At 58.7% G+C, this 24314-nt stretch overlaps 10 protein-coding genes across 12 annotated transcripts; all 10 read left to right on the top strand.

Annotated features, from left to right (window-relative positions):
• Positions 1-47: 47 nt before the first annotated feature.
• ABB37_06065 (putative alpha glucosidase II subunit) lies at positions 48-2625 on the top strand (the record flags this gene model as incomplete). 2 transcript variants are annotated; one of them, XM_015804303.1, is made up of 1 exon in its annotated part: positions 48-2625. In XM_015804303.1, exon 1 carries the CDS (start codon positions 163-165, stop codon positions 2623-2625), a length of 2463 nt encoding a protein of 820 aa, XP_015656877.1. In that variant the 5' UTR covers positions 48-162. The 2 variants fall into 2 exon arrangements, with proteins under 2 accessions (XP_015656877.1, XP_015656876.1); XM_015804302.1 differs by having other exon boundaries at positions 69-2625.
• A 595-nt stretch (positions 2626-3220) lies between these two features.
• Positions 3221-4923, top strand: ABB37_06064 (putative mitochondrial NADH-ubiquinone oxidoreductase complex I subunit,FT; the record flags this gene model as incomplete). The annotated part of the gene is made up of 1 exon (XM_015804301.1): positions 3221-4923. Exon 1 carries the CDS (start codon positions 3484-3486, stop codon positions 4921-4923), a length of 1440 nt encoding a protein of 479 aa, XP_015656875.1. The 5' UTR covers positions 3221-3483.
• Positions 4924-5750: 827 nt separating this feature from the next.
• ABB37_06063 (hypothetical protein) lies at positions 5751-8210 on the top strand (the record flags this gene model as incomplete). Its single annotated transcript, XM_015804300.1, has 1 exon — positions 5751-8210. Exon 1 carries the CDS (start codon positions 5955-5957, stop codon positions 8208-8210), a length of 2256 nt encoding a protein of 751 aa, XP_015656874.1. The 5' UTR covers positions 5751-5954.
• Positions 8211-8780: 570 nt separating this feature from the next.
• Positions 8781-9424, top strand: ABB37_06062 (putative mitochondrial hypothetical protein; the record flags this gene model as incomplete). The annotated part of the gene is made up of 1 exon (XM_015804299.1): positions 8781-9424. The coding sequence occupies exon 1, from the start codon at positions 8951-8953 to the stop codon at positions 9422-9424; it is 474 nt and encodes a 157-aa protein (XP_015656873.1). The 5' UTR covers positions 8781-8950.
• A 746-nt stretch (positions 9425-10170) lies between these two features.
• Positions 10171-13146, top strand: ABB37_06061 (hypothetical protein; the record flags this gene model as incomplete). Its single annotated transcript, XM_015804298.1, has 1 exon — positions 10171-13146. The coding sequence occupies one exon, from the start codon at positions 10171-10173 to the stop codon at positions 13144-13146; it is 2976 nt and encodes a 991-aa protein (XP_015656872.1).
• A 332-nt stretch (positions 13147-13478) lies between these two features.
• ABB37_06060 (putative mitochondrial transporter, putative,major facilitator superfamily protein (MFS)) lies at positions 13479-15221 on the top strand (the record flags this gene model as incomplete). Its single annotated transcript, XM_015804297.1, has 1 exon — positions 13479-15221. Exon 1 carries the CDS (start codon positions 13626-13628, stop codon positions 15219-15221), a length of 1596 nt encoding a protein of 531 aa, XP_015656871.1. The 5' UTR covers positions 13479-13625.
• A 530-nt stretch (positions 15222-15751) lies between these two features.
• ABB37_06059 (hypothetical protein) lies at positions 15752-16851 on the top strand (the record flags this gene model as incomplete). The annotated part of the gene is made up of 1 exon (XM_015804296.1): positions 15752-16851. The coding sequence occupies exon 1, from the start codon at positions 15799-15801 to the stop codon at positions 16849-16851; it is 1053 nt and encodes a 350-aa protein (XP_015656870.1). The 5' UTR covers positions 15752-15798.
• Positions 16852-17195: 344 nt separating this feature from the next.
• ABB37_06058 (putative diphosphomevalonate decarboxylase) lies at positions 17196-18593 on the top strand (the record flags this gene model as incomplete). Of its 2 annotated transcripts, none has more annotated exons than XM_015804295.1 (1): positions 17196-18593. In XM_015804295.1, the coding sequence occupies exon 1, from the start codon at positions 17442-17444 to the stop codon at positions 18591-18593; it is 1152 nt and encodes a 383-aa protein (XP_015656869.1). In that variant the 5' UTR covers positions 17196-17441. The 2 variants fall into 2 exon arrangements, with proteins under 2 accessions (XP_015656869.1, XP_015656868.1); XM_015804294.1 differs by having other exon boundaries at positions 17255-18593.
• An 826-nt stretch (positions 18594-19419) lies between these two features.
• Positions 19420-20323, top strand: ABB37_06057 (hypothetical protein; the record flags this gene model as incomplete). Its single annotated transcript, XM_015804293.1, has 1 exon — positions 19420-20323. Exon 1 carries the CDS (start codon positions 19445-19447, stop codon positions 20321-20323), a length of 879 nt encoding a protein of 292 aa, XP_015656867.1. The 5' UTR covers positions 19420-19444.
• Positions 20324-20646: 323 nt separating this feature from the next.
• Positions 20647-23846, top strand: ABB37_06056 (putative mitochondrial kinetoplast polyadenylation/uridylation factor 1; the record flags this gene model as incomplete). The annotated part of the gene is made up of 1 exon (XM_015804292.1): positions 20647-23846. Exon 1 carries the CDS (start codon positions 20844-20846, stop codon positions 23844-23846), a length of 3003 nt encoding a protein of 1000 aa, XP_015656866.1. The 5' UTR covers positions 20647-20843.
• Between the last annotated feature and the right edge of the window lie 468 nt (positions 23847-24314).

The raw sequence follows: 24314 nt of genomic DNA, 5'->3' as shown, positions 1-24314 counted from the left end.
TCCTCGCGAATGCAATCCCCTTTCTTGTGCGTCTCTGCTGGACTCCAGCTCCTTTGGCCAATCTTGAAGTGTTAGACGAACACTACCGTTACTACATCCTTTTTTAGTTTATTTTTAAACCTCAGTGAAAGGCGCGAACTCGGAAGCGGCTACCCAACAAACATGTTCTCGACAGCGGGGCGTTGCGGTGCTCTCCTCGCAGTGGTCGCGCTGATGCTGGTGGCAACGGTGACCCCGGTGGCCCTCGGCACGCGCGTCACAACAACGAAGAGCGGCATGGGCGTTGACGGCTTTGCCTACCCGAAGGGCATCATCCGACTCACTGTGAAGTCCACGGAGAAGTGGCAGTACCAACCGGACGGCATCATTCTCCCGGCGGCGTCGGAGTTACAGGTGGAGGCCGCGAAGGAGGGCAACAAGTGGACGCTCCACAACGGCGACTGCGCCCTCACCGTCACCTCAGCCTCCCCGCAGCTGTCTTTTCAATTCAGCTGTCAGGGCAAACCGCTCGTTAAGGCGACGGCCTCCGACAACGTCGAGGCCCTGCCCGAAGTGAACTTCACGTTCCCCGCTGCGCGGACGATGTACGGCCTGGCCGAGCACGCCGCCGACTTGCCCCTGCGTGGGGACGCCGTCTACGAGATGTACAACACGGATGCGTTTCAATACCCCATCAATAGCACCAAGGCCCTCTACGGCGCGATTCCGTTCATTATGGCCTACTCCGCCGCTGCGACGAGCGGGGTGCTCTTTCTGAATCCGTCCGAGACAAGCGTGCGCATCAACAGCGAAGATGCGGCGCCGTCGTGTCGGTGGCAGCCGGAGGTGGGTGTCGTTGACCTCTTCTTCTTACCAGGACCCACACCGGCGAAGGTGCAGCGCCAGCACGCCTCGCTGACCGGCGCGACCGTCATGCCTCCGTACTTCAGCCTGGGCTACCATCAGTGCCGCTGGAACTACATGAACACCAAGGACTGCCTCTCCGTGGACGAGGGCTTTGACCAGCACAACATGCCGTACGACGTGCTGTGGCTGGACATCGAGCACACCGACAAGAAGAAGTACTTCACCTGGGACAAGTATACCTTTCCTGATCCGAAGGTGCTGACCACCGCGCTGGCCTCTAAAGGGCGCAAGCTGGTCACCGTGAAGGACCCGCACGTGAAGCGAGAGGGCGGGTTCGCGATGCACGAAGAGGCCAGCAAAGGCGGCTACTACGTGAAGGACGCCAACGGAAACGATTATGAGGGGGAGTGCTGGCCGGGCCGCAGCTCGTGGCCGGACTTCTTAAACACACGCACGCGGAACTGGTACGCGGAGTTCTTCCACGACGATCGCTACCCGGGCGGCGGCCGCGACATCCACACCTGGGTGGACATGAACGAGCCCTCCATCTTCAACGGCGATAAGGGCACAATGTTTAAGAACGCGATGCACACCCTCGACGACGGACACACCGTCTCGCACGGCACGATCCACAACGCCTACAGCTTCTACTCCATTCAGGCGGTGTACAAAGGGATGGTGGAGGCGGGTGGCGCGAAGGCGACTCCGGAGCGGCCGTTTATCCTCACCCGCAGCTTCTTCCCCGGCTCGCAGCGCTACGCGGCGATGTGGACGGGGGACAACATGGCCCGCTGGGACCACCTGGAGAACAGCGTGCCAGAGCTGCTCTCCCTGTCGATCTCGAACTTCCCCTTCTGCGGCTGCGACGTCGGTGGCTTCTTCTTTGACACGGAGGAGGAACTCTTTGTGCGGTGGATGCAGGCGGGGGCCTTCATGCCGTTTTTCCGCGGCCACGCCCACCTCGACACGAAGCGACGGGAGCCGTGGAGCTACTCGCCGGCGTCGCAGCCCATTATCCGGAACGCACTGGCGCTCCGCTACGCCCTCATTCCCTACCTCTACACCAACTTCTACCACGCCCACACCAAAGGCAACACCATCATGCGGCCGCTGTTTTTTGAGTTCCCCGAGCAGGAGAAACTGCGCGAGGTGCAGAACACCTACCTCTTCGGTCGTGCCATCCTCGTGCAGCCGGTTGCGCAGAAGGGGGCAACGGAGGTGACGGTGCCGCTGCCTGCCGGCACACTCTGGTACAACTACTTCACGGGCGAGATGGCGACGGGGGGCACGTACACGATGCCGGTGGACCTCAACACGATCCCGATGTTTCTCCGTGGCGGTCACGTGGTGCCGATGAAGCTGCGACTGCGGCGCAGTACGTACGCTGCGCGTCTGGACCCCTTCACACTCTTCGTCGCATTGAACGCACAGGGCAACAGCTACGGTGACCTTTACTGCGATGACGGAACCACCTTCGAGTACGCCAAGGGCTCCTTTGTACACCGTACCTTCTCCTTCAGCGAGTCGACATTGACGAGCAGCAGCTTCACCACCGATACGCCTGCGTCGAACGGCGTTTTTGCGGTGGCCAACGCAGTGGAGCGCGTCGTAGTCTACGGCTACTCGGGGAAGGTGAGTAAGGTGGTGCTGACGACGGCCCATAACGCCATCGACATGGCCACAGAGCTCGATTTTGAGCAAGTCGGCGCGACCGTCATTGTGCGTCAACCGAAGGTGCTGGTAGCCGCGGACTGGTTCATCGCGTTTGAGAACGAGTGAAAGCAAAAGCAAGCAACCAAACAACAAAGTATTATTCTGTAGAATGCCGAAAACGGAAAAAACTGTATTGGAAGTTGACGAAGGTAAAATGTTATTTATAAAAAAAAAACAGATATATGGATTTACCGTTGGAGCCAAAAGAACGATAGAGAAGTAGCAAATATGTGCCGGTTCTTTTCATGCGTGGTGCGTGCACCACTGCGACCATTTGATGTGTCGACGTGCTTTTCTTTCGTCCTGAGGGCTTTGTGTTTTGTTTTTGACGACGCGTGCAGTCTTATTGTGTCGCTGCTGTGACATCTGTTTTATGCGTCATCGGTTGTCAGCAATCTCTTCGATTTCGAAAGGTCGCTGGCTGGATTGCGGTGTTGAGCGTGGACGGACGAAAAGCGCCGCGGCAGCGGTGGTTGAGTGCCCCCCCCCTCCCCACACGTTTGCTGATTGTGTTGCTGCAGCCTGTCTCGTGCGCCTTTGTGCTTCCCATGTCGATCCTCCACCGTCCTCGCAAACGCCTTCTTCGTCTCTTCCTCTGGTTGTGCCTTCCTCTTCACACACCTGGCGTAACCGTGCATCCTTCTCTTCGTTGGGTTCTGCAGCTCCGTAGGTAGCGTAGTCCACAACCGCCCAAGGCAAGGGTAGCCCACAGAGGTGGTGGCCTCTCTGACGCAAGTGCAGAACACCGCACTCTCTTTGCCTTAATTTTCCTGTGAGAACTTTTGAGGCAGCTCTCGTATTTTTGTAGCCCCCGCCGCACCCGTGCGCTACCACTGAATTATATATATTTTTTATTGTCGCTGCGGACATCACCAGTCCACTCTAACGCATCAACAACGCCCAAAAGCAAAACTTCCTTTAGCAATGCAGCGCTTCACTTCCAAGAGCACGAGCGCCCTCGCGGCGGTGGCACACGTGCGCGCCTTCTGGGACCCCTACGGGCACCAGCCGGAGTCCATGTTTCTAGACCGCAAGGATTTGGCTCAAATGTACCCCACGCAGAAGCCCAAGACGACCGGCGGTGGCTTCGGCTACGAGCGCGGCCCCTATTGGGCAGCCATGCTGGTGCCGAACCCAGCCGTCCGTCTGCCGCACGAGCGGCGCCGCCTCAACCCCAAACCGGCGAAGCGCGTCACCGTCTTCGGCGCCAGCGGCTACCTCGGCGCGGAGATCGTGCGGGAGCTATGCGAGCACCCTGACATCGAGCAGGTGCGCGCCACCACCCGCTACCCGACGCTGATCCCGCAAGGCTCCGACTTAGATCTGCTGCTGCGCGCCTACCCGGACAAGTTGGAGCTGCACGAGTGCGATGTGACGGACCGCATCCAAGTCAATGTGGCCTCCAACGGCAGCGACACGCTCATCTTCGCCGTCGACTACCACGCCGAGTACGCCAACAACAGCCACCACGACGTGTTTCTCATTGGCGCGACAAACGTGAGCTGGACGGCGCGCAGTGTGCGGGCGGAGCGGGTTATTTTCTGCAACGGCCTCGACGCTACCTTCGCCTCCGAGTCGAACTACGTCGACTTCCGCGCGCGTGGCGAGGACGCGGTGGGTGCCAACCACCCAGACGCCACCATTATACGCTTCGGCCCCTTGTACGGCAAGCACTACCGTTACCGCGGTCTGGGCCGCTACGTGTACCCCGCCTGCTTCCCGAGTACGCTGGTGCAGCCGACGTGGGTGGTGGACGCGGCGCGCGCCGTTGTGCGCAGCTCCATGTCGCACCGCGCTGTGCGCTACAAGTTCGACCTCGGTGGTCCGGAGACGCTCAGCCACGTCGAGGCGTTCCGCGAGATCGCGCGCCACTTCGAGAGGCGTCTCGTGGTGCCTTGCTATCGCGGCTTCGGTCGCTTCTTCGGCAAGTTAGCGCCGTGGACGGTGCCAAACCCGTGGTTTGACGACAACTACATTCTGACCTTTGAATTAGACCAGGTGAACCGCCGGAGCACCCTCTTTGACCGCCTGGCCAGCTGGGACCGCCTTGCCTACACCCCCCATAGCATCCGCCAAGCTTCCGAAGTGGAGCGCGGCACCCGCAAGCTCGCCCCGCTGCACGAGCTGGACGTGCAATTCAAGCAGCTCGAAGCCGCCGACAAGGCCGCCTTTGCCGCGGAGGAAGAGAGCGCGAAGAAGTTCGGTATTCACCGTGCGAAGGCTGAACCGGGCTTTGGACGCACAGACGGCCTCGAAGCGCTCGCCCAGGAAATCTACCCTGGCCAACAGTTCCGTGCTCGTCCGTTGGAAGGTGCCAAGTACCCCTCGGGCGTCAAGAATCCTGGACCTACCGCGATCCAATAAAATGGGGAGGGTAAGATATCGGGCGACGCGCCACAACCAAAACGGCGACCTTCTTTAGCGCTTATTTTTCTTTTCTTGTTTCTGTTTCTGCTCTTCACACTGGTCGCGGTGCTCGCAGGTCGAACTTGCGCCAACGGAGCTGTCGTGCAGCAACGTCATTCGCCATTCGTGGGGGAGTTTCATATCGTGATGCTGATGTACTCTTGCCTTTTTTTCTCTTCTGTCCGCCAAGGTGAAGTGCTCCGCTTCTTCGAGTCACAGCACATCCTATTATATATATATTCCTTTGCCCTGTTGGGCAGTTGCCGTTGTGTGTTGGTTGGTGGTGGGAGTACTTTCTCTTAGAAGTGTAGGATTAGCACTGTAGAATACTCGTAGCGTGGTAGTGCATGTTGATGGAACAAAGCAAACAAGGAAAGAAGGATCAAAATCGGTTTTGTTTCAGGCGAGTGTGGACCGCAGACTCCGTGGCAGGAAGATAGGTTTCAACTCGGCGACACACTCGCACCTTCTCTCGCCTTAAAGGGGGCAGTCCGAGATGGCTCGGAGAGGGCTTTGTGCTCTGGTACGCCTCGCTGTGTTTTCCTTTTGAACAGTGGTGGGAGAGCAGCGGGCGGAGGAGTAAGAGGCTTCTCGCCGCCATCGGCTGACAAAAGGACAAGAAGTGCCTCACGTAGCTGCATTCTTTTTTAAATCTTTTTTCATGAACAACCTTTCAAGCTTTGGCGTTTCACTTCGCATCGCATTTCATTGGCCAATCAGCCGCGCGCTTTCCGAGAACATCTGTCCATCCTCGCCTTCTTCGTTTTTCTTCGAGTTCCGCTTTAGATCGCTGTAGAAACGAGCAGCGGCCACGTAGCACCTTTTCTTTTATATATATCTTCGTGTTGCTACCGCGTACCTTTTACGAGCCTCCTTCTATACGAACTGCTATTGTTTTTTTTTGATGTAACATACACTGGATAATCATTACTTTTGACGCCCTATTTTTTGTTTTGTCTGCTCCCCAACTGGCGGCGCATCTTTTGTCGATGTTTCCTCCCGCTGCGAAGTCGGCCAAGGCCGGCATCCACCGCCCCGTCTTCCGAGTGTGCTACCTGTGCGGCCAGCAGTTCGGCAGCGCCTCCATCGGCATCCACATCCCGCAGTGCTACCAAAAGAAGCTGAGCCAGTGGGAGAAGAGCGACTCCGGCATCCGCGGACCGAAGCCGCGGCACCCCGACACGGTCAACTGGAAGGGCGGCACCGGCGCGTCCGCTGATCAGGTCAACGGGGAGCAGTACGAGACGTTCAACTCGAACCTCGTCCCCTGCCCGAACTGCGGTCGAACATTTCTGCCCGATCGCCTGCCGGTGCACCTGCGCGGATGCAAAGGCGGTGGCGGTGGCGGGGCATCGTCTCCCGCTGCCCGCAACGGGAAGCCGACCGCGTCCACCACTACCACACGCGAGGCGGCGAAGAACACGGCGCGCAGTCCGAGCTCAGCCCGCCGCTCCCTGTCCTCTGGTCCGCCGCTGCTCCCAACCTGTTACCTCTGCGGCCAGCAGTTCGGCACCGCATCCATCCGCATCCACGTGCCGCAGTGCTACGAGAAGAAGCTAGCGCAGTGGAAGAACGCCGACCCCCGCACGCGTGGGCAGCCGCCAAAGAACCCCGACTCGGTGAACTGGCGTGGCCGCCCCGACTCGACAGCCAAGGAGCAGGCCACCGAGCAATTCCGCGAGTTCATGAGCAACCTCTCTCCCTGCCCGAACTGCGGCCGCAAGTTCCTGCCGGACCGCCTCGCGGTGCACCTGCGCTCGTGCCGCCCGGGCAGCACCGCCAAGCCGCTGCCCACGCGCAGTCCCCCCACAGCCGCAGCGGCTGCCGACCTCAGCCCCACACGTGCGCGCACCGAGAAGAGAATAGCGGGTGCTGAGGAAGCCAACGACGACGTTGGCACTGTGAGCGAAGTTGCACAGCCGGCGGCAGATGCCGTGCCGACGCAGGTGAACGAGGACCGCCTCGACCCGAAGCGCAACCGCCTCTCCCGTACCTCGCCGGTGCCGATGGAGGGCCGCGCGTGTCCGCAGTGCGACGCGGTGGAGTACGACGGAGACGCGAAGTTCTGCCGCGAGTGCGGCGGCACGTTGGATGCGTCGCGGCTGCCGGTGCCGTGTGTGCACTGCGGGGAGCGCATTCCCCAGGGTTCGCGGTTCTGCGGCACGTGCGGGCAGCCGGTGAACGGAGCCTCCGCGGAGGAGCGCACGCCCGGAGGGACGAACGAGAACGTCTCGACAGTGCGCGTGGTGGTGTGCCCGGCCTGCAAGGCGGTGTGCGATGCGGACGGCAACTTCTGCGACAACTGCGGTGCCGCCTTGGGCGACACGGACATCGCCCCCACACCACAGAAGGCAGCGAAGGCACGTCCCACCGCTTCCCCCGTTCGTAAAGGAGAAGCCACAGCACCCACGGCGTCGTCACGGCAGAGCGGCGCCGCAACGAAGTTCTGTCCGACGTGCAAAACACCGGTGGCGGACATGGCGGCGACCTTCTGCGAGGACTGCGGTTCGCGACTGGAGACGGTGGAGGTGCCGGCGACAGCGGACGGTGGCCCGCCCAGCGCTGCTAACTCCACGTTACCGCCTGATGCAGTGGCACGCTTTTCCGCCTCCCCAAGGAAGGCACCAAGTCCTTCCTCTTCCCGAAACAACGATGGTGATTCGCAGAAGGTCCCGAAGACCACCACGAGTCCTGCGCGCGCACAGCCCGCGCCGCAGGCTGCCGCTTCCACCGCCGTGCACACCTCACCGCCAGCGGAAGATGCACCGGAGGCCGTCGAGGACGCGGCGCGAGATACAGAGCGATTGCCCTGCAGCCACTGCGGGCGGCGATTCGCGCCGACACCGCTTGCACGCCACGAAAAGTTCTGCGCGACGCAGAAAAATCGGCGCGTCTTCAACGCAGCGAAGCAGCGCCAGCCCGATGACGCGCTTCCTGCTGCCTCCAACACAAACAAGAAACAAACCGCCGCCGCCGCTTCTGCTGCTGTCGCGGTGCCAAAGCACGATTGGAAGTCGGAGAGTGAAGCGTTTCGGCGTGCGCTGCGCGAGGCGCGGCAGGTGGACCGGGTGCTCAAGTCGGGTGGTACGGCAAAAGATCTGCCGCCGCCGACGTACTCGACCAATCCGGACTACGTGCAGTGTCCGCACTGCCAGCGCCGGTTTGCCGCCGAGGTGGCACGGCGCCACATCCCGCACTGCGCCAATACGGTGAACCGACCCAAGCCACCGCCACGGCGCCGTTAGTGTGGCGTGTCAGGGCAAGGAAAAACAGGAGAAACGAAAGAGCTGGGAGGGCGGAAGGTTGCTTCCATAGTCATCATTTATGCCGTTCTCGTCATCGCGGGGCGAAACACGGTGCTGAGACCTCTGCATGGTGTGCTCAAACAGCGAGTCATTGAAAGAGACGTGACACATTATATACGCGGTGTGCTGTGGCAAAACAAACAAACAAACAAACATGGTTGCGCAGCATGCCTTTATTTTGGCCTTTACCTTCTCATATACACTGACTCAGCTGCAAGAGCACAACTGCTCCAAAAAATATCCACCAACACCAAAACAAAAAACGACAGAGGTGAGGTGGGGCAACGAGCAGGTGAGCTCTTCTTGCGGCTCATCTCCGGTTAAGTTGCCTGTCTGGGTTGCCTCGAGGACAAGGGTCCTGAGAAGCCATTGAATTCTTTCATAGATAGGAAAGGCAGGATCCCCGTCTTCACGCCAACCCGTCTCACTTTTGCGCTCTCTTCATTGTTCTTTGTGATCGTCTACTTGCCTCAACTTCCCTTGTACTTTGCTGTGTGCGGATCTTATAAAGCCTTTTGGCTTCCCTAGCGAACAGTACAAGTTTCGTGTCACAAGGAGTCGCAAGCACAGCGCAGGTTGGCGATTCCTTTCAACGTATCATAGCACGTCTAGCTTCACACAGTAGCATAGCTTTCTATCTATTACATATAACAGTTTCATTTGATCGAACTTTGCCCGCCATGCTTCGCCGTAGCCCGATGGCGCGCATGAATCGGGGCCACCTGACCCCCACCCCGTCCAAGTACTCGGATCGCCCCGGCATGTGGGGTCCGGGTGCCGGTCCGGTGAAGGACACCCTGGCGCGCCGTACGATGTTCTATCGCATGCTTGCCATGAACAAAATAGGCCGCTGGACGAAGCCGCTCCGCACAAACCGCGTGCGGTGGATCTGGCGCAAGACGCAGCTGCAGGTGTGGAAGACGTGTGTCATGTCGATGGTGTTCATCTGTGTGATCCTGTTCGGCAACATCTGGCTGTCCTTTGTCTACCACGCGTACACCGTAGGCCCGACGACGCCGGTGTTAGAGCGCAAGGTACGTGAGCATCGTGTGTCGAAGCAGATTATGCAGATGGTGCGCGAGCGGGAGCGGGACGTGACGCAGGAGGAGGAAATTGAGAAGGCCCGCGCGGTGGTGGAGTCGCAGAAGCACTAAGAGGCTGGACACACACATACACACGTACTTAATACTACTTGAGTGATGTTACTTGTGCATTTACACGACGCGATTTGTGTGAGCGTACCGTGCCTCATAAGGAGGGGCTTCTTTCGTTCCGTTGTGTGTTTGTTTGTTCGTTGTTGACGTGATGGCGGCTCTTGTGCAGTAAGCCGATGCTTGCTTTTATTATCACACGCTCTTCTTTCTGTAGCATGAGGGGGCGTATGTGCTTCCGCGCGGACTTGGGTGCTGACGTTTGGCGCCAAGTAGTTACATTTGGCCTTTTCGTTTTAAAAAAAAAATTAACGGTCAAACATAAATGGACGGCGAGGGCAAGAGTGTAAAGAAGGACGATCGTTCGCGCGGCGAAGGAAGAGTCTCTGTTTTGCGGACTTGATGATGATGAACGGAGACCGTTAGGCATTGAAAAGGACGGCTGCGCTTCGATTGATCGGTGGTGACGATGCGTTTGACTCGTTCACGGTAGCCCTCTCAGTGACAAAGGGTCTAGCCGCAAGGCACTTCTTCCTGCACTCAAGGTGCGGATGTCTCGACTGTTTGCTTTTCTCCCTTTCACAACAGCTCTCTCTCTCTCTTCACACCTCTTCGCTTCGTTCTCCCGAGCCCTTCCTCACGCACACCACGCGGTGCCGTCGTTCAATGTAACGACAGACAATTGAAAATTTCATGAAATCTGCGAGCCTTTGAGTCTCGCAGCACGAGCACAAACTGAACCGTTCATCATGTCAGCCACAGGTGGCGACGCGCCTTCGCTCCTTGCGTGCGCTGCGTGGCTGCACGACGCATGCAGAGCATGGACGGATGAAAACCGCGTTGTGGACGTGGGCAGCGCACAGGCCGAACTGGCGCAGCGCCTGACTGCCGTCAAGGAAAACGCTGAGCGACACGACTGTCTCCCTGTGAAGGAAGCACTGCAGCTTCAACTCTGCGGACAGGACTGCTGGAATGCCACCTTTCTGCTATCGTGGCCTGTAGAGCGTCTCGTGCTCAAGAGGGCGGCCCGGCACCTCGCCGCTTACCTGTTCCTCACCAGTCACCGCCTTTTCGCTCCGCCGGAGGTGTTCGAGGCGCACGTCTCGCACCACCGCGACGACGCTGAGAAATGTATTTTGATGTGCCTGAAGGTGAGCAAAGCGCTGGCGAACCACGGCAACGCTTTCGACGAGGCCCACATGATGCTGACGTGGGCGTCTGCCATCGTTGCGGCGTGCCGGGACGCGTCGAAGGTAAAGGTGGGTCAGTACGCCATGGAGGTCCACTTCGCCCAGCTTCACGTCTTGTGGAGGTCAGGCCGGTTTTCGCAGGCTTGCGCCATGGCGGAAAAACTGGCAGAGGAAACACAGAACAGCAGTACGTACCGGGAGGCTCTTTTTGAGTTTATTTATGAGGCAGCCTTCGCTGTGACGTGCAGCGCTGACGCGGCAGAAGAACCGTCGGCCGACGAAAAGGAGCTGGGTGCGTCTGCGGAGTGCCACAACACCACCCAGGCGCTGCTCTCCTTATCTTTACGACTGCAGAAGCAGGACGACGTGCGCACCGTGAAGCAGCAGAGTTTCTTGGGTACGACGGAGCTTCAACTGGCCTGCTTGCTCCTCAAGACGGGTGCGTACGGGGAGGCGGTGGAAGCTGCTGCTGCGGCATACGAACACCTTCACACCTTCGAGCCGCTCGTGGTGCGCCTCAAGGCTGAGTCACTGCGGCACAACACGGAGAGTGCGGCCGAGCTGTTTGCGGCGCTGTGCAGGCGCGACAACACCGTTGCCTTCGCAGAACTCTGTGCCATCGCTATGGGCCTGGTGGAGTCGAACCCAACCATGGAAGAAGAAGTCGCCACGTCTCTGCAGCGTCGTGTCGCGTCGTCTCCCGCGTCCGCCGACGAGGAGGATCGCTTTCGCCTCTTGTGCTTTCTTCTTCACGTCCACTCGGAGTGGAGCGTAGGGGAGTTGGTCCGTCTCCTGAGTATCACCGCGAAACCGCAGGACCAGGTCTTTCACCGTTTCTTCTTCTGCTGCCTCTGGCAGCTCGCCCTGTGCGATGAGGAGGCGGCGGTCCAGGGCACCACCGCAGCTCGCGCGACGCATCCGTGCAGGCGGGGGCGCTTGTCTGGTGCGTTGAAATGGGAGTGCCTAAAGGTCGCCGTGACGGACTTCTCGGCGCTTGGCAGCTCAGATGCGGAAAGGCAGTCGATGTTGTTGGACATGTCGAGACTGGCCGTGGAGCTGCAGCCGGACCCACCCTCCGACCCCGCCACGGACGACGAAGACCCCATTACGGCGCTGCAGCACACGTGGGAATTGTGGAGGCGGGAGACGACGGTGCATCCCGCTCTGCACTCTCCTGTGATGCTGGCGCAGGCCCAGCTGGCCTTCGTCCTTGGGAAGTGTGACGAGGGTCTGCAGTTTGTGCACGCTCTTTGGAGCAGCAGCGAAGAGGACGATACAAAGGTGCAGAGCTGCGCTGCGCTGATCAACTTCCTGCTCGTCCGTTCTATGTTTGATGTCGCAGGCTCCGTTGCGCAGCGCTGCCTTCCTCGTCTTGCTGCGGACCCTGCGCAGTGCAGGTTGGACTTTGCCAAGGTGTGCGCTCTCGGATCTCTGGCGAGTGGTGAGGACGCCCTTGTCAGCGCCGTGGGTGATCTCTTTGTGGCGCATGTGTGCCCTTTGCTGACCGGCGAGGAGGTCCCGCTTTCACCGACTTTGCTGTCATGGTGGAGTTGCTTTCTGTGGTACATCAGCGATCGTCTCCTGGAGGGCAGCCCAATCCAGGCGGTGCGTCTCTCCTACACTGGTGTGTGCCTCTCACAGAAATTGTGCATGGACCGTTCTGGCGATGCCGCGTGCGGGCTGGCGCTGCTGCCCCGCCGCTTGAGCGCGCTGCTCGAGGCGGAGTTTGATCTCTACGTCGCCGAACAGCCGTGTCTGACGGTGCCGGAGCTGCGGCAGTCGCACACCCTTCTCACAAGACTGTCGGAGGAAGCGGTGGAGTCCGACAGCACGGGGGACAACGGCAGCTCACCAGAAAGTCGAGCGAGGGTGACGCTGTCTCTCGCCACCGTTGAGATGGCGCTGCGTCAGCTGGAGGAGGCGAAGGGTGCCGAGGAGCCACCCGCTGCATCCATGGAGCTCGACACGCTGCCCCACCTCCCTTCCATTGAGGCGGGGGATTTGGAGCAGGTGGCGACGGTCTGCCATCGCGTCGCGGCGCGTACGCCGCACGTCTGCATTGCACTCCGTGCGGCCGCCGTGACGCTGCAAATCGCGGCCGCAGAGACGCACTGCCGTCGGTTGTCGGCGGCTGGGAACGATGGCGACGCGGTTTACGCCGTGCTTTCGATGCTGTACGACGCCTACGGCATGGCGAGCAGCGCCGACGCCAGAGCGGAGGTCTTCACTGCCCTTATTCAAATGTTGGATCCCGTCACACCAACGCCGCTTACCGAAATGCTGAGCGGCGCCTTGAAGCACCGTTCCTGCGGCAACTCTCCCCTCGCTGGGCACGCCGCTCGCCTCGCGGAGACCGCCGTGGAGTTCTTCGCGGTGGAGGCGTGGAATGAGTCGGTGCAGTGGAACGTGCTACAACGCAGAGACGAGGTGGCGAGGTGGCGATCGTGGGCCCTGACGCTGGCAGACATGCTGGACTCTACGAATGCGTCCAAGATAGCCATCGCCGATCTCGCTGTCCAGATGCCTCTGCTTTGAGAACCTTTCGTGTTCTTTCCCTTCTTTTCTTATCTGTTGTACTCCAGTGTTTTTACTCTGCTTCTTTCGGCTAATTCTGCTCGTTAGTAATAGTAAAACCCAAAAGAAATCGAAGAAGTCGATTCTCGAGATGAACTTCTGCTGCAGCTCCCTCAACCTGCTTTTGCTGCACCATTGCGCCATGCACAGCGCTGTGCGCAACTTACGTTAGCCCCCTTCCAAAAAGTGTCCATCTTGCGCGCCTCGCTTTACCTCCGTCCGCTTCGTCCGTTTCGTCGCCGCACGTGTTGTCTAATCACATCAAAAACGGTAAAAAATGCGGACACTGCGGAGGATAGCGATAACACCGCGTGTGGGCCTTCCCTTTCGTTGCACAGGTTTTAGAACCACAGTAACAACCCGTATTGCACAGATTCCTTCCTCTGCTGTCGCTTCACAGTAAAAAAGAAAATAAAAAAAAACCAGACGACACAGCAGTAATGAGCGATATCTACAGCGCCACCGAGACGACGCCAATCATGAATGAGCCGACGAGCGAGGGTGCGCCGGCGATCACTTCACACAGCGCTGAGCGCCACTGGGTGTCCCCCAGGATCGTTCTCCTGACCTTCACCGCCCTCAACTTTCTTTTGTATTTTGACCGCGGCGCGACGGCCGGCGCGCTGTCCTCCATTCGAGTCGATCGCCACATTGTCAGCAGAGGCGATGTTCTTTCGGATGCGAAGAGCGGCCTTCTGGTGTCCGGCTTCACCATCGGCTACTTATTCACGAGCCCGCTGTTCGCCTCTCGCGGGAGTGCGTGGGGCTCGAAGACGGTCCTCCTGCTCGGGATGTTTCTGTGGTGTGTGACGTGTCTCGGCTGTGCGGCCGCCTTCTGCTACGGCTTTTTGCTCTTCTGCCGCATTTTCGTCGGCGTGGGCGAGGCGGCCTTTGTCGGCTTTACGGTGACCATAATCGACAACATCGCGCCGCCCGCCCGCCGCACCTCGTGGATCGGCTTCTTCTACTCGATGATCCCCGTCGGCACGGCGGTGGGGATGGGCTGCGGTGGGGTGCTCACGTCGTACCCGTCGCTGTACGGCATCACTTCGTGGCGTCTCCTGTACCTCGGCGAGGTGGTGGCCGCCGTGCCGATCATCGCGTTGCTGTGCGGCATCCCGTCGCGCTACCACCTAGCGCCGACGGCGGGCGATGCCACCTCGCTCACCTTCGCAGCCGCCACGCTGCTGGTGCTGCGCAACGTCAACTACATGCTGCTCGTCTTTGGCTTTGCCACCTACTGCTTCGTCACCGGGGCCGTGTCCACATGGGGCATCCCGCTGTTGCACGAGGGACCTCTGCAGCTCTCGAAGGCGACGGCAGCCGTTTTCATGGGCCTTGCGACCACGCTGAGTGGGGTGGTCGGTTCGCTGCTCGGTGGCTTCGTTGTTGACCGCCTGGGAGGCAGTGCCGGGGTCCAAGGCGCCGTACAGTGCCAGAAGTTTGATGTGTTGATGATCCTCATCGCCATCCCCTGCGGTGCCGTGGCGTTGCTGGCGACGGAGGTGGTGCGGTTCGCCGTTGCCTTCACCGTGGCGGTCGTTGCCCTCTTCGCCATCACCGCCCCCATCAACGCCTCCATTTTGACGGTGGTGCCGGCGGAGCTGCGCCCCTACGCGGTGAGCTACTCCGTCTTTTTTATTCACCTGCTGGGCGACTTTCCCTCGCCGACGCTGACGGGGCTCGTGTCGGACTACCTAGGGCGCCACTGCCACGGCCTACCGCAGGAGCGGTGCGCGGCGGACGCGGCGCAGTTTCAGTGTGCATGGGTGACGGACACCGCGGCGGGGCACTGCACCAATCGGCTGCAGCTGCGCAACGCTCTTTTGTTGGTCTTCACGTATCTGCTGATCGCCCCGCCGTGCTGGGCGGCGGTGTGGTGGCGCCTGGGCAGAGAAGCGGCTGATGCCGAACATGCGGAAGAGGTCGTGGTGGAAGGCACCACAACGTCTTCTCCGTTGCTGACTGGGCAAGCGCCAGTTTGTGCCCCTACTTCATCGCCTGCTCGTGCGGATGACAACAACAAAGATGCTTAGCGGTGCTTTACATGATCACAGCGCCGCTAGGGAATAGATCCCTCACTCTGCAGCGCGCATGTCTAAACGGACACCTCCAAACCTTCGTGAAGAAGCGATATTCGCTTTTTGCGTTGCCTGTTATCGTTGTTGTTGGCCGCCAACAGTATTGGCAGCCGTTGAAAGCCTGCTCAGGAGAACGAAGAAAACCCAATACCTCAAACTGCCGCAACGAAGCCGTTCAGCAATGCAGATCTTTTTTTTGAGAAAATGACAATGCACGTAGCTTGGATTACGGCATTTCTGGTCGTTTTTCCTTTTCTGCCATCAGCCCGTAGTCGCTGCAGCTTTCTTCACGTCATTGCCGTTGTGTTTGGAATCCATCGCTTGTGCTTCATCCTGCTTCGTTTTACAGTGGACATCTCTTCACGTATTCTGTCTAACGCCGTTGCTATTCTTTCTTCATTTCACGCTCTCCTCTCTTCCTCCTGCATTCGAACCCGCTGGATTGGCACCGTATTCAAAACATCCGCTGCTTACGGATGAAAAAAGAAAACTCACACCAATAAGTCGCGCGAGCAAATCGCGGCGCTGAATAATGGTGAACGCCGCGGCGGTGGTGTACGTCTTCCTTGGCGATGCGGAGAAGGCGGTCACCATGGAGGACATCAAAGAGTGGTTGCAAATCATCGACGATGTGGTCGAAATTAAACTCCAGTACGACGCCGCTGCGAAGCGCACGTGCTACTCGGTGGAGTTCCGCAAACACACATCGGCGCAGCAGGCGGTTCAGTACTTGGACGGGGCCCGCTTTAAAAACTGCGTTGTGAGCATTCGGTCACGCGTTTTTGCTGCCGTGGAGGCGGACGCTCCACACGCGGCTTATGCATCTGCCAATGACGCGCAAGTGGCGTCATCGTCGGCTGTGTTGAACAGTGTTTCGTCTTCTTCCCTGACCCGCAAGCGCTGCCGAGAGACGGGGGAACTGCCGTGTAATCACCTTCTCCCTGCTGATCTTCAGATGGACCAGCTCTTGGTAGAGCAGCTGTCCGACGCGAGCACGACAGAGGGGTCTGAGGAGGTGGCGGCTCACTGGAGAAATCTGAAGACGCTACAAGAGGAATTAACGATGACGTATAGCGACTTGCGCACGGCGCAGGAGGATCTCACCGCGGCGGATGCGCGGCTGGCGAAGCTGCTGCATGTCCATCCGAGTGTGGCCAACGACGACGCGACGAAGGCCAACCACGTCTCTGCCGGCGCGAAGGCTGCGCCCTACCCGTTGGCGGCACGCCGCTGCGTCAGTCACCAGCGCGGCATTTTGACCGACGCCCACACCCCCAACAGCGTGGTGTCCTTCGTGACCTCCTCCTTCGGTCCCATCTCTTTTTGCTCCGTCACCGCCACTCCGCGAGAGTTCTTTCTCGTGCTGAAGTTTGTCTTTCTGGCGGACGAGGAACGCTTCCTCGCCGCTGCAGCTACTGGCGGCAGCGTAAACAACCAAGGGCTGTCCGCGAGGTCGGAGAAGGAAAGAGCTCTTCTTCGCCTCCTGTGGGCGAGCATTGACTTTACGCTGACACCGCGAGACTTTGCGGCTCTCTCTCCCGCAGAGGCAAACCGTCAGCAAGCCGTGCGGCAACTCCTGAGCTGACGGAGAGGGCCTTCGGGTACATTTTCGCGCCTTGCGCGCCGGCGTAGTAACGACTTTTTTTCTGGTTCGAAGGGCGTTTGGTGGCTGTTCTGTCACAGCAACAAACACATCGATGAAGAACGGTTGCCAAAAAGGCGAAGTTGCTCACCTTGGTAGCACGTTGGTGAGGCGGCGCAGCGTGGTCGCTTTACAGCTGCTGACGAAATCTGCTTTGTCGTACGGGATGACTCATTAAGAATGGTCTCTTCGCTCGCCCGGTATGTCTCCGACTGCTTAACTGACAAATTCATTCCTTTTCTCAACCTTATCCTCTCTAAACGAAAACACCTCTTCAATAACTCAAAGCACGTCGTTCATCCTTACAACGCATATTTGTCGTCTTCTCCTTCTTTTCTCTTTTAAAGCATCAAACGATCGACGGTAAACCCCCGTGGTGTATCCTTGCCGCCACGTCGAAGATTACTTGATATCCTAACCGTAGCAGTGAACTAGTCTTTGCATCAAAACACATCTACAAGCAAAAATCCCTCTCACGTCCTCGACAGCAACAACAGCAGCCGCATCGAAGAACCGATAGCAGAAGAGTACAAATGTCGACCCCGATTCGTGTGACGGTGGAGGCGCCCATCAACATTGCCTTCATCAAGTACTGGGGTAAGCGCGAGGGCGGCGAGGAGCTGATCCTCCCTACCAACGACTCCTTCAGCATCACGCTGTCGACGAAGCCTTTCCGCTCCAAGACGTCGGTGGTGCTGTGTGGCGATCTGGCTGAGGACGAGCTGTGGTTGAACGGAGTGAAGAGCAACATCCAGGAGACACCCCGCATCCAGTCGGTGCTGAAGTGCATCCGTGCGAACTGCCCGGCGGAGCGGGCGCCCTTGAAGGCGTACATCGTCTCCGAGAACAACTTCCCCACCGCAGCCGGCATGGCGTCGTCGGCCAGCGGCTACTGCGCCCTCTCCGCCGCCCTCGTGAAGGCATTCGACGCGACGGTGGATGTGTCGATGTTGGCCCGCCTCGGCTCCGGCAGCGCGTGCCGCAGCGCCTACGGTGGCTTTGTGATTTGGCACAAGGGCGAGAAGGCCGACGGCACCGACTGCCTTGCAACGCAGTTTGTTGACGAGAAGTACTGGCCCGAGGTGCAGGTGATGTGTGCGGTGTTGAAGGGGGAGAAGAAGGACGTGTCGAGCACTTCTGGCATGCAGCAATCTCTCAAGACGTCGCCCATGATGCCGGAACGCATCGCCACGGTGGTGCCGCAGCGCATGGCAGCGGTGAAGGAGGCCATCCAGAAGCGAGACTTCAACGCGTTCGCGGAGATCGCCATGAAGGACTCGGATGATCTGCAGGAGGTCTGCCGCACGACGGAGCCGCGCATCCAGTACGCGACGGAGGACAGCTACGCGATGATTCGCCTCATTCGTGCCTTCAACGCCAAGAAGGGCCACAACGTGATGGCCTACACCTTCGACGCCGGCGCGAACTGTTTTATGTTCACGCTGCGGAAGGACCTCCCCGAGGTGGTGGCGATGCTGCGGGCACACTTCCCCACCACGTGGGAGCAAATGTTTTTCCACGACGCGGCGTTGTTAGACGAGTGCAGGAAGTTCGCGCTGCCTGCCGAGTACGTGGGTCTCATCGACTACCCTAAAAAGCCGTTTGAGATGCTGCTGCAGTCGCCAGTTGGACAGGGCGTCGTCTACCTCGACGACTCCGAGTCGCTCATCCCTCATCAGGCGTAGTCGGCGTATTCTGTCTTCTTCTTCCTTTTCGGGTTGTACGTGCAGACCGACTGTGGTGAGGTGGAAGGTAAAATGCTTTGATGAAAAAAAAAAACCCGCCGAGGATGAGGAGTATCGCAAAAACCGGAAAAATAGGAGAAGGGAAGCCGCAGCGCTTTACGGGTTCTTTGCCACCTCGAAATTGCGACCCTGTGTCGTGCGCCCCGCCGTGCCTTCCCTTTCCTTATTCAGCGTTGTGGCCAGCGACGGCGCTATCAAACCAGTAAAAACGTGAGAAACGACTTTAACGTTCCTTAACCACCGAATTTGATTTGTCTTTTCCGTCTCGTAATTCACAGGCCTTATTTTTTCTTTCTTTATTTCTCCCCTTTTCCCTCCAGAGAAAATACGGGGGATGTACGTGTGGATCAAGCGCAAAATGACGGCCACTAAACTTCTGGAAATATCAGCAAAATGTTTGAAAACAGCAGTGACAGACGTGTTCGCTTACTTTCCCAGCGAGGGGGAAACTGGATGCGACATTGTCGTGCACGGGAAACGAGCATCAAAGATGTCATAATGTGAGGCAAGGGCAAATGAGCTAAGAAAGAATACTTGGAGACACGGAAAGCATCGAGGACTCAGTTGTAGAAGAAGCTTTTTGTTGTTGCTGGATTTGCTTTTACGAATGATGCGCACGGGCCCAACGCAGCCTAATTTCGCGTGTGCGCGTCCTCTCCGCTCTTCAACGGTGAGTACTTCTCCATTACTGCATCTCACGCTTCACTTCTCCATGATGCTGGCTCTTCTCACTTTTTGTCTCCTCGAACTTCTGCCGGGCTGTAAAGAAATGATACTGCACTTTTCAGCTGATGCGCAGCCACAATCCACAACTTGCGAACGACGTGGAGGCAAGTGTTTCTGATGAGGTGCGGGTTTGTGTGGAGCGTAATCAAGACTTGATCGACTGCCTTCTCGCGCGACGCGCCCAGGATGAACGTCGCTGCGACCTTTACCAGCGTATACAACAGACCTATGAGTCCCAACAACGCCTGCTAGAGACAGCAACGGCAGCGCTGCAGAAGGAACTCCTTGTCACGCTCGAGAGGCTTTACACCCTCGACCAGCAGCGTACGCGTAAACTGAACAGTTCTCGTGTTAAACCCGCTGCTCATAGCACCATTCCCCCAACCTACGATGCTGCTCAGCAGCTGCGTGCGTCCATTTGCGAGACACAGCGCTTCAACGAGGCGTTGCGGATTGAACTGGCCAAGTACGCGTCGAGGTGCGACTGTCTGCGACAAATAGCGCAGGAGAAAGAAATCTGTTGTTGTGGCTTGTACGACGCTATCAACAGCGGACGCACGCGTACCAGCACGCACGCTGGCCCTTCTCGCTCCGCCGTGCCTCCAGTGCCGCACACGGGCGGTGCTGATGCGTTGGGTGCGGCGGAGGATGCGCGGACGTGCGCGGAGGCGTTGGTGATGGACACAACACAGTTTTACCAACGGGCGTTTGCCGCAGCGAGGGATGACGTGGTGGACTACATAGCTCTGCAGGACGAGTTCTACGCCCATCTGCAGCGGCCACCGTCGCACGTGGCTGCCGCCACCTCATTTGAGGTGTCCTCGATGAACTCCGTTCAAATTTTCTTGAATACCTACACACAGCTTCGGCGCCGCGAGCAGGAGCGTTATCAGGAACTGCTGCGCACGCTCACTAGACTTCTACGGGAGCCACGAGAGGAGTGAAGTGGAAGGACCACGCCGGCTACGTCTCCTACAATCGAAAACACTAAAGGAAAAAAGGAACTGGTGCCCTTTGTTTGTCACAAGAAGAACGAAGCGAGCTGCATCGCCTGCCTCATGTGACGTTCAGCTGGAGCTGCGTATCTGCCTTCTTCTTCTTCGAACGAACTGACTGCTGCTGTATTAATGGCACGAGTGCAGAAACACTTTTTTTTTAGTGGTACCGCTTCACTTCGTTTCCTTCGCGTGCGATCGCCTCTTTTCTTTTCATTTCCCCCCTTTACTGACTGACAACGATCGTTTGTATTTCAATTCATGGCGCGGCAGCGTAGGGATCATCACCTTAACGTCTGAAGAGGTAGACACACACACCTTACCTTTGCAAATAACGTACGCGGTACGCAAATACCCTAGCTCCACACACACACATATATATTGAAGTAGTAGTAGTAGTTCGACAGAGCAACAGCAAACAAGCAAACAAGCAGCAAACACCAAAGGCCTATTGTGTGCCACGTGAGGCATGTTTCGTCGCACGTCGTTGTTTCTGCGCGTGACGGGCGTTCTGCAGCTCAGCGGCGTCGCAAAAGCTCGGGCCAGCTCCTTTCATCCCTTCTCCCAAAAGGATGAAGACGACCTCCTGCAGGTGGTCAAGACGAAGCCGAGACACGTGCTCAAGCATGTCCGACAGCAGGTCTGGCGTTCACGCAAGCGTGAGCTCTACTTCCGGAACACGGTCACGCAGCTCATGATTATCTTGCAGGAGTTCCTCCGTAAGCAACTCATCGACCCCGCGTACGCGTCGCAGATTATGGAAGGCATATTAGAGGAGTGCGTCAAGTACGCACAACATGACATGGCTCACCTGCTGTTCCGAGCCTTTCTGCGCTTCCGCAAGTACGGCTGCGTCATGACGGTGAACTCCATCCGCTACCTATTTGAGTCATACCGGGACAACAACAGCTCGGATCTGATGCTGCAGCTCGCCCAGGAGATGAAGGATGTGGAGGGGTTGCGACCGCTGTGCATTGCGGCGTTCCTCTTCGCGAACCACGAGGCGGACGCCGACGCCTTGCGCGAGGGCGTGTCGTTGGAGGCGCTTGGCAAAGATGACTTACTGGCGCTCATCTCCGGCTATGAGAAGCTGCAGCGCGTGGAGAAACTGCGGGAGATTGTGGAGGTGGTACCACAGGTCGACCCGCCCGAGTCCCGCGCTGAGGTGTGCGCTGCGCTCTTCCGCGCCTTCTTTAAGCTCGACACCGACGAAGCCTTCACCGCGACGCTGCGGGCGGCGGTGGAGCACAAGGTGCCGCTCTCGCCGGAGATGTGCGCCACCATTTTGCGGCATAGAATGCGCCACGTCGCGAGTGTGGAGGAGGTTGCAGCGATCGAGGAAGAGCTGAAGGAGTTGGGCTACGTCCCGGACGCCACGTGCAACTCGATTGTGATCACCGCCTACGCGCGTCTTCTCCACTTTGGCGATCGCGGGAGTGAGGAGCTGATGCTCTCCAAGGTCGATACCCTCCTCTCCTCCATCGAGTCGCGGCTGAAGCAGGGAGACCCGGATATGGACATTAGCGCGGCGCACATCCGCGCTGTCATCCGCGGCTACGGCGCAGCAGGGCGGCCGGAGTCGATCAAGGATGCGTGGCAGCGCATGCAGTTCCGCCCTTTGACAAACGACGTGCGCATCTACAATGAGCTGTTCAAGTGGTTCGCGCTCATGGGCAACGTGAAAGAGGTTCTCGCTTTAAAGCGGGAGATGGAGAGCAACGGCGTGAACCCCGACGCGGTGACCTACACGTGGATTTTCCGCTCGCTGGGCAAGTACTACCCGCGGCACGTGGAGGAGTACTACAAAGAACTGCAGGAGCGCCGCGTGCGGCTGGACGTTCACCTCTACACGACGCTGATCGGAATTTTTGGTGACTTGGGCCAGATGGACACCGTCGAGGCACTGCACGGGGAGATGCGCAAGCGCGAGGAGGCCGGCACCCTGCAGTTCACGTCCATCGCCTTTGCCGTGTTAATTCGCGTGCACGGCCGCGACCTGGAGAAGGCCAAAGCCCTCTACGCGGAGGCTCAGAAGCGCAACCTGAGCGAACACCCCCACGTCCAAACGAGCATGCTGCACGCCCTGGCGATGAACAAGGAGAGCACCCCGGACGACGTGGACGCCTTCGTGAAGACGATTTCGTCGTGGAGCACCGACGTGTACAACGTGCTGCTGCACACCTACGCGAAGCGCATGGACCGTACTCGCTTCGACGCCACGCTGGAGAAGATGAAGTCGGAGACGGTCGAGATGAACGACGTCACGTTCGGCACCCTCATCACCGCCTTTGCCCGTTGGGGAGAGGAGGAGAAGGTGAACGAGGTCATTGGACTGCTCAAGTCGCACGAGGGTGAGATTTCCGCCACCTTCTACTCCGTGCTCGCCTCCTCGCTGAATCGTATGGGCAACCAGGAAGGCGTCGCGAACGCCTGGGAGGACCTCGTCGCGTCCCGCCTGTTCCCCGACACGGAGGTGTACAACCAGTTCCTCTCCCTCTACAGCCGGCAGCACAACGTGTCCAAGATGCAAGGAGTGCTGGACAACATGATGAAGCAGGTGCCGCCGAACCCCGTGACGGCCACGACGGTGCTGGACATGCTGGGCAAGTCGGGCCGTATGTCTGAGATGGAGTCGCTGTTCGACGACATGAAGTCCACGCCGGACACCGCCCCGACATCGGTCACCTTCCACCAGGTCATGAACGCCTACGCCAAGACCGGCGACGTGGTGAAGATGGAGAAGGTGTACGAGGAGTTTCTAGAAAAGGGCTACGCCGCCAACAACGTCACGTACAACATCATCATGGACGGCTACGGGCGGGCGAAAGGCTACGAGCAGTTGGAGGAGCTGCGAGAGAAGCGGGAGGCGGCTGGCATAGCAATGGACGACATCGCGTACTGTATTATGATCTCCGCCTACGGACGGGCGCGTGCCGAGAAAGAGGTCCAGCGTCTCTTCGACGAGGTCACGAAGGAGGAGCATCGGCCCCTCCTGACAAAGCGCGTTTTGTGGTCCGCCATCGACGCCTTCTGCCGCTGCGGCAGTGCCGACGGTATGCAGAAGTGCGTGGAGCTGCTGCGCACGGTGAATACAGGAGCGGAGGAGGAGCTCAGTGCGACCGACCTCTGCGGCCTCATCCCGTACTACTGCCGCATGGGCCAAATGGACACCGTCGAGGAGCTCGTGAAGCGCGTCCGCGAAGGGAACGAAAAAGCGGAGGTGACGTACAACGCGTTGAACGCGATTGCTCGCGGCTACGCCCGCACCGGCCGCTTCGACAAGGCTGTCGGCTGTCTGCACGAGATGCGTGACAAAAACTGGGTGCCCGACGCGTCGACGGCACTGCAGCTGTCTGGGGCGTTCTTAAAGGCTGGGCTGCACGAGCAGGCGCAGCAGATTATCGAGTGGCGTCGGCACTACGCCAAGGTGGCGGGGGGTGCAACTCCCAGTGTTGAATCGGGAGAGAGCTAGGATAGGCTGAACGAGCCGTTCTCCCCTTAAAGCATGGAGGCCCTGCGCTGAATGGAAAAGTGAATGGCGGTGGTGGGTAGTTATGCTTCACGACGGTCTGTGTCGTGCGTCTGTAGCAGTGGCGAGCTCCGGTCACGCATGCTTCTTTGTTCGTTCTCCGTTTTCTCTCATCATATTGAAGCAGAACTGGATTCTAACCAGACTGTACACATGGGGCCCGAATGCGCTAGGTGCGTTCCATGAGTCGGTGGTACAACGCGATAAAGCGATTCTGATGAGGTCAACTTCTCGAGTTCGTGTGTGGAAAGGGCGGAGGCGACAACAGCGACTTCGCTGCGATCTTTTCACGACTGCCGTGATGGTAAATTTATGTTTGGGCCTTACGAAACAATGCTGTCCTTTGAAAGTGTTCTTGCTGTGCTTCCTCTTTTTCCGTCCGATCTCCTCTCCCCCTCCCCCCCTGCATGC

The sequence above is a fragment of the Leptomonas pyrrhocoris genome (genome assembly GCF_001293395.1).
Source record: "Leptomonas pyrrhocoris isolate H10 chromosome Unknown, whole genome shotgun sequence".
Lineage (NCBI taxonomy): Eukaryota > Euglenozoa > Kinetoplastea > Trypanosomatida > Trypanosomatidae > Leptomonas > Leptomonas pyrrhocoris.
This window is presented reverse-complemented; position numbering and strand designations above follow the sequence as displayed.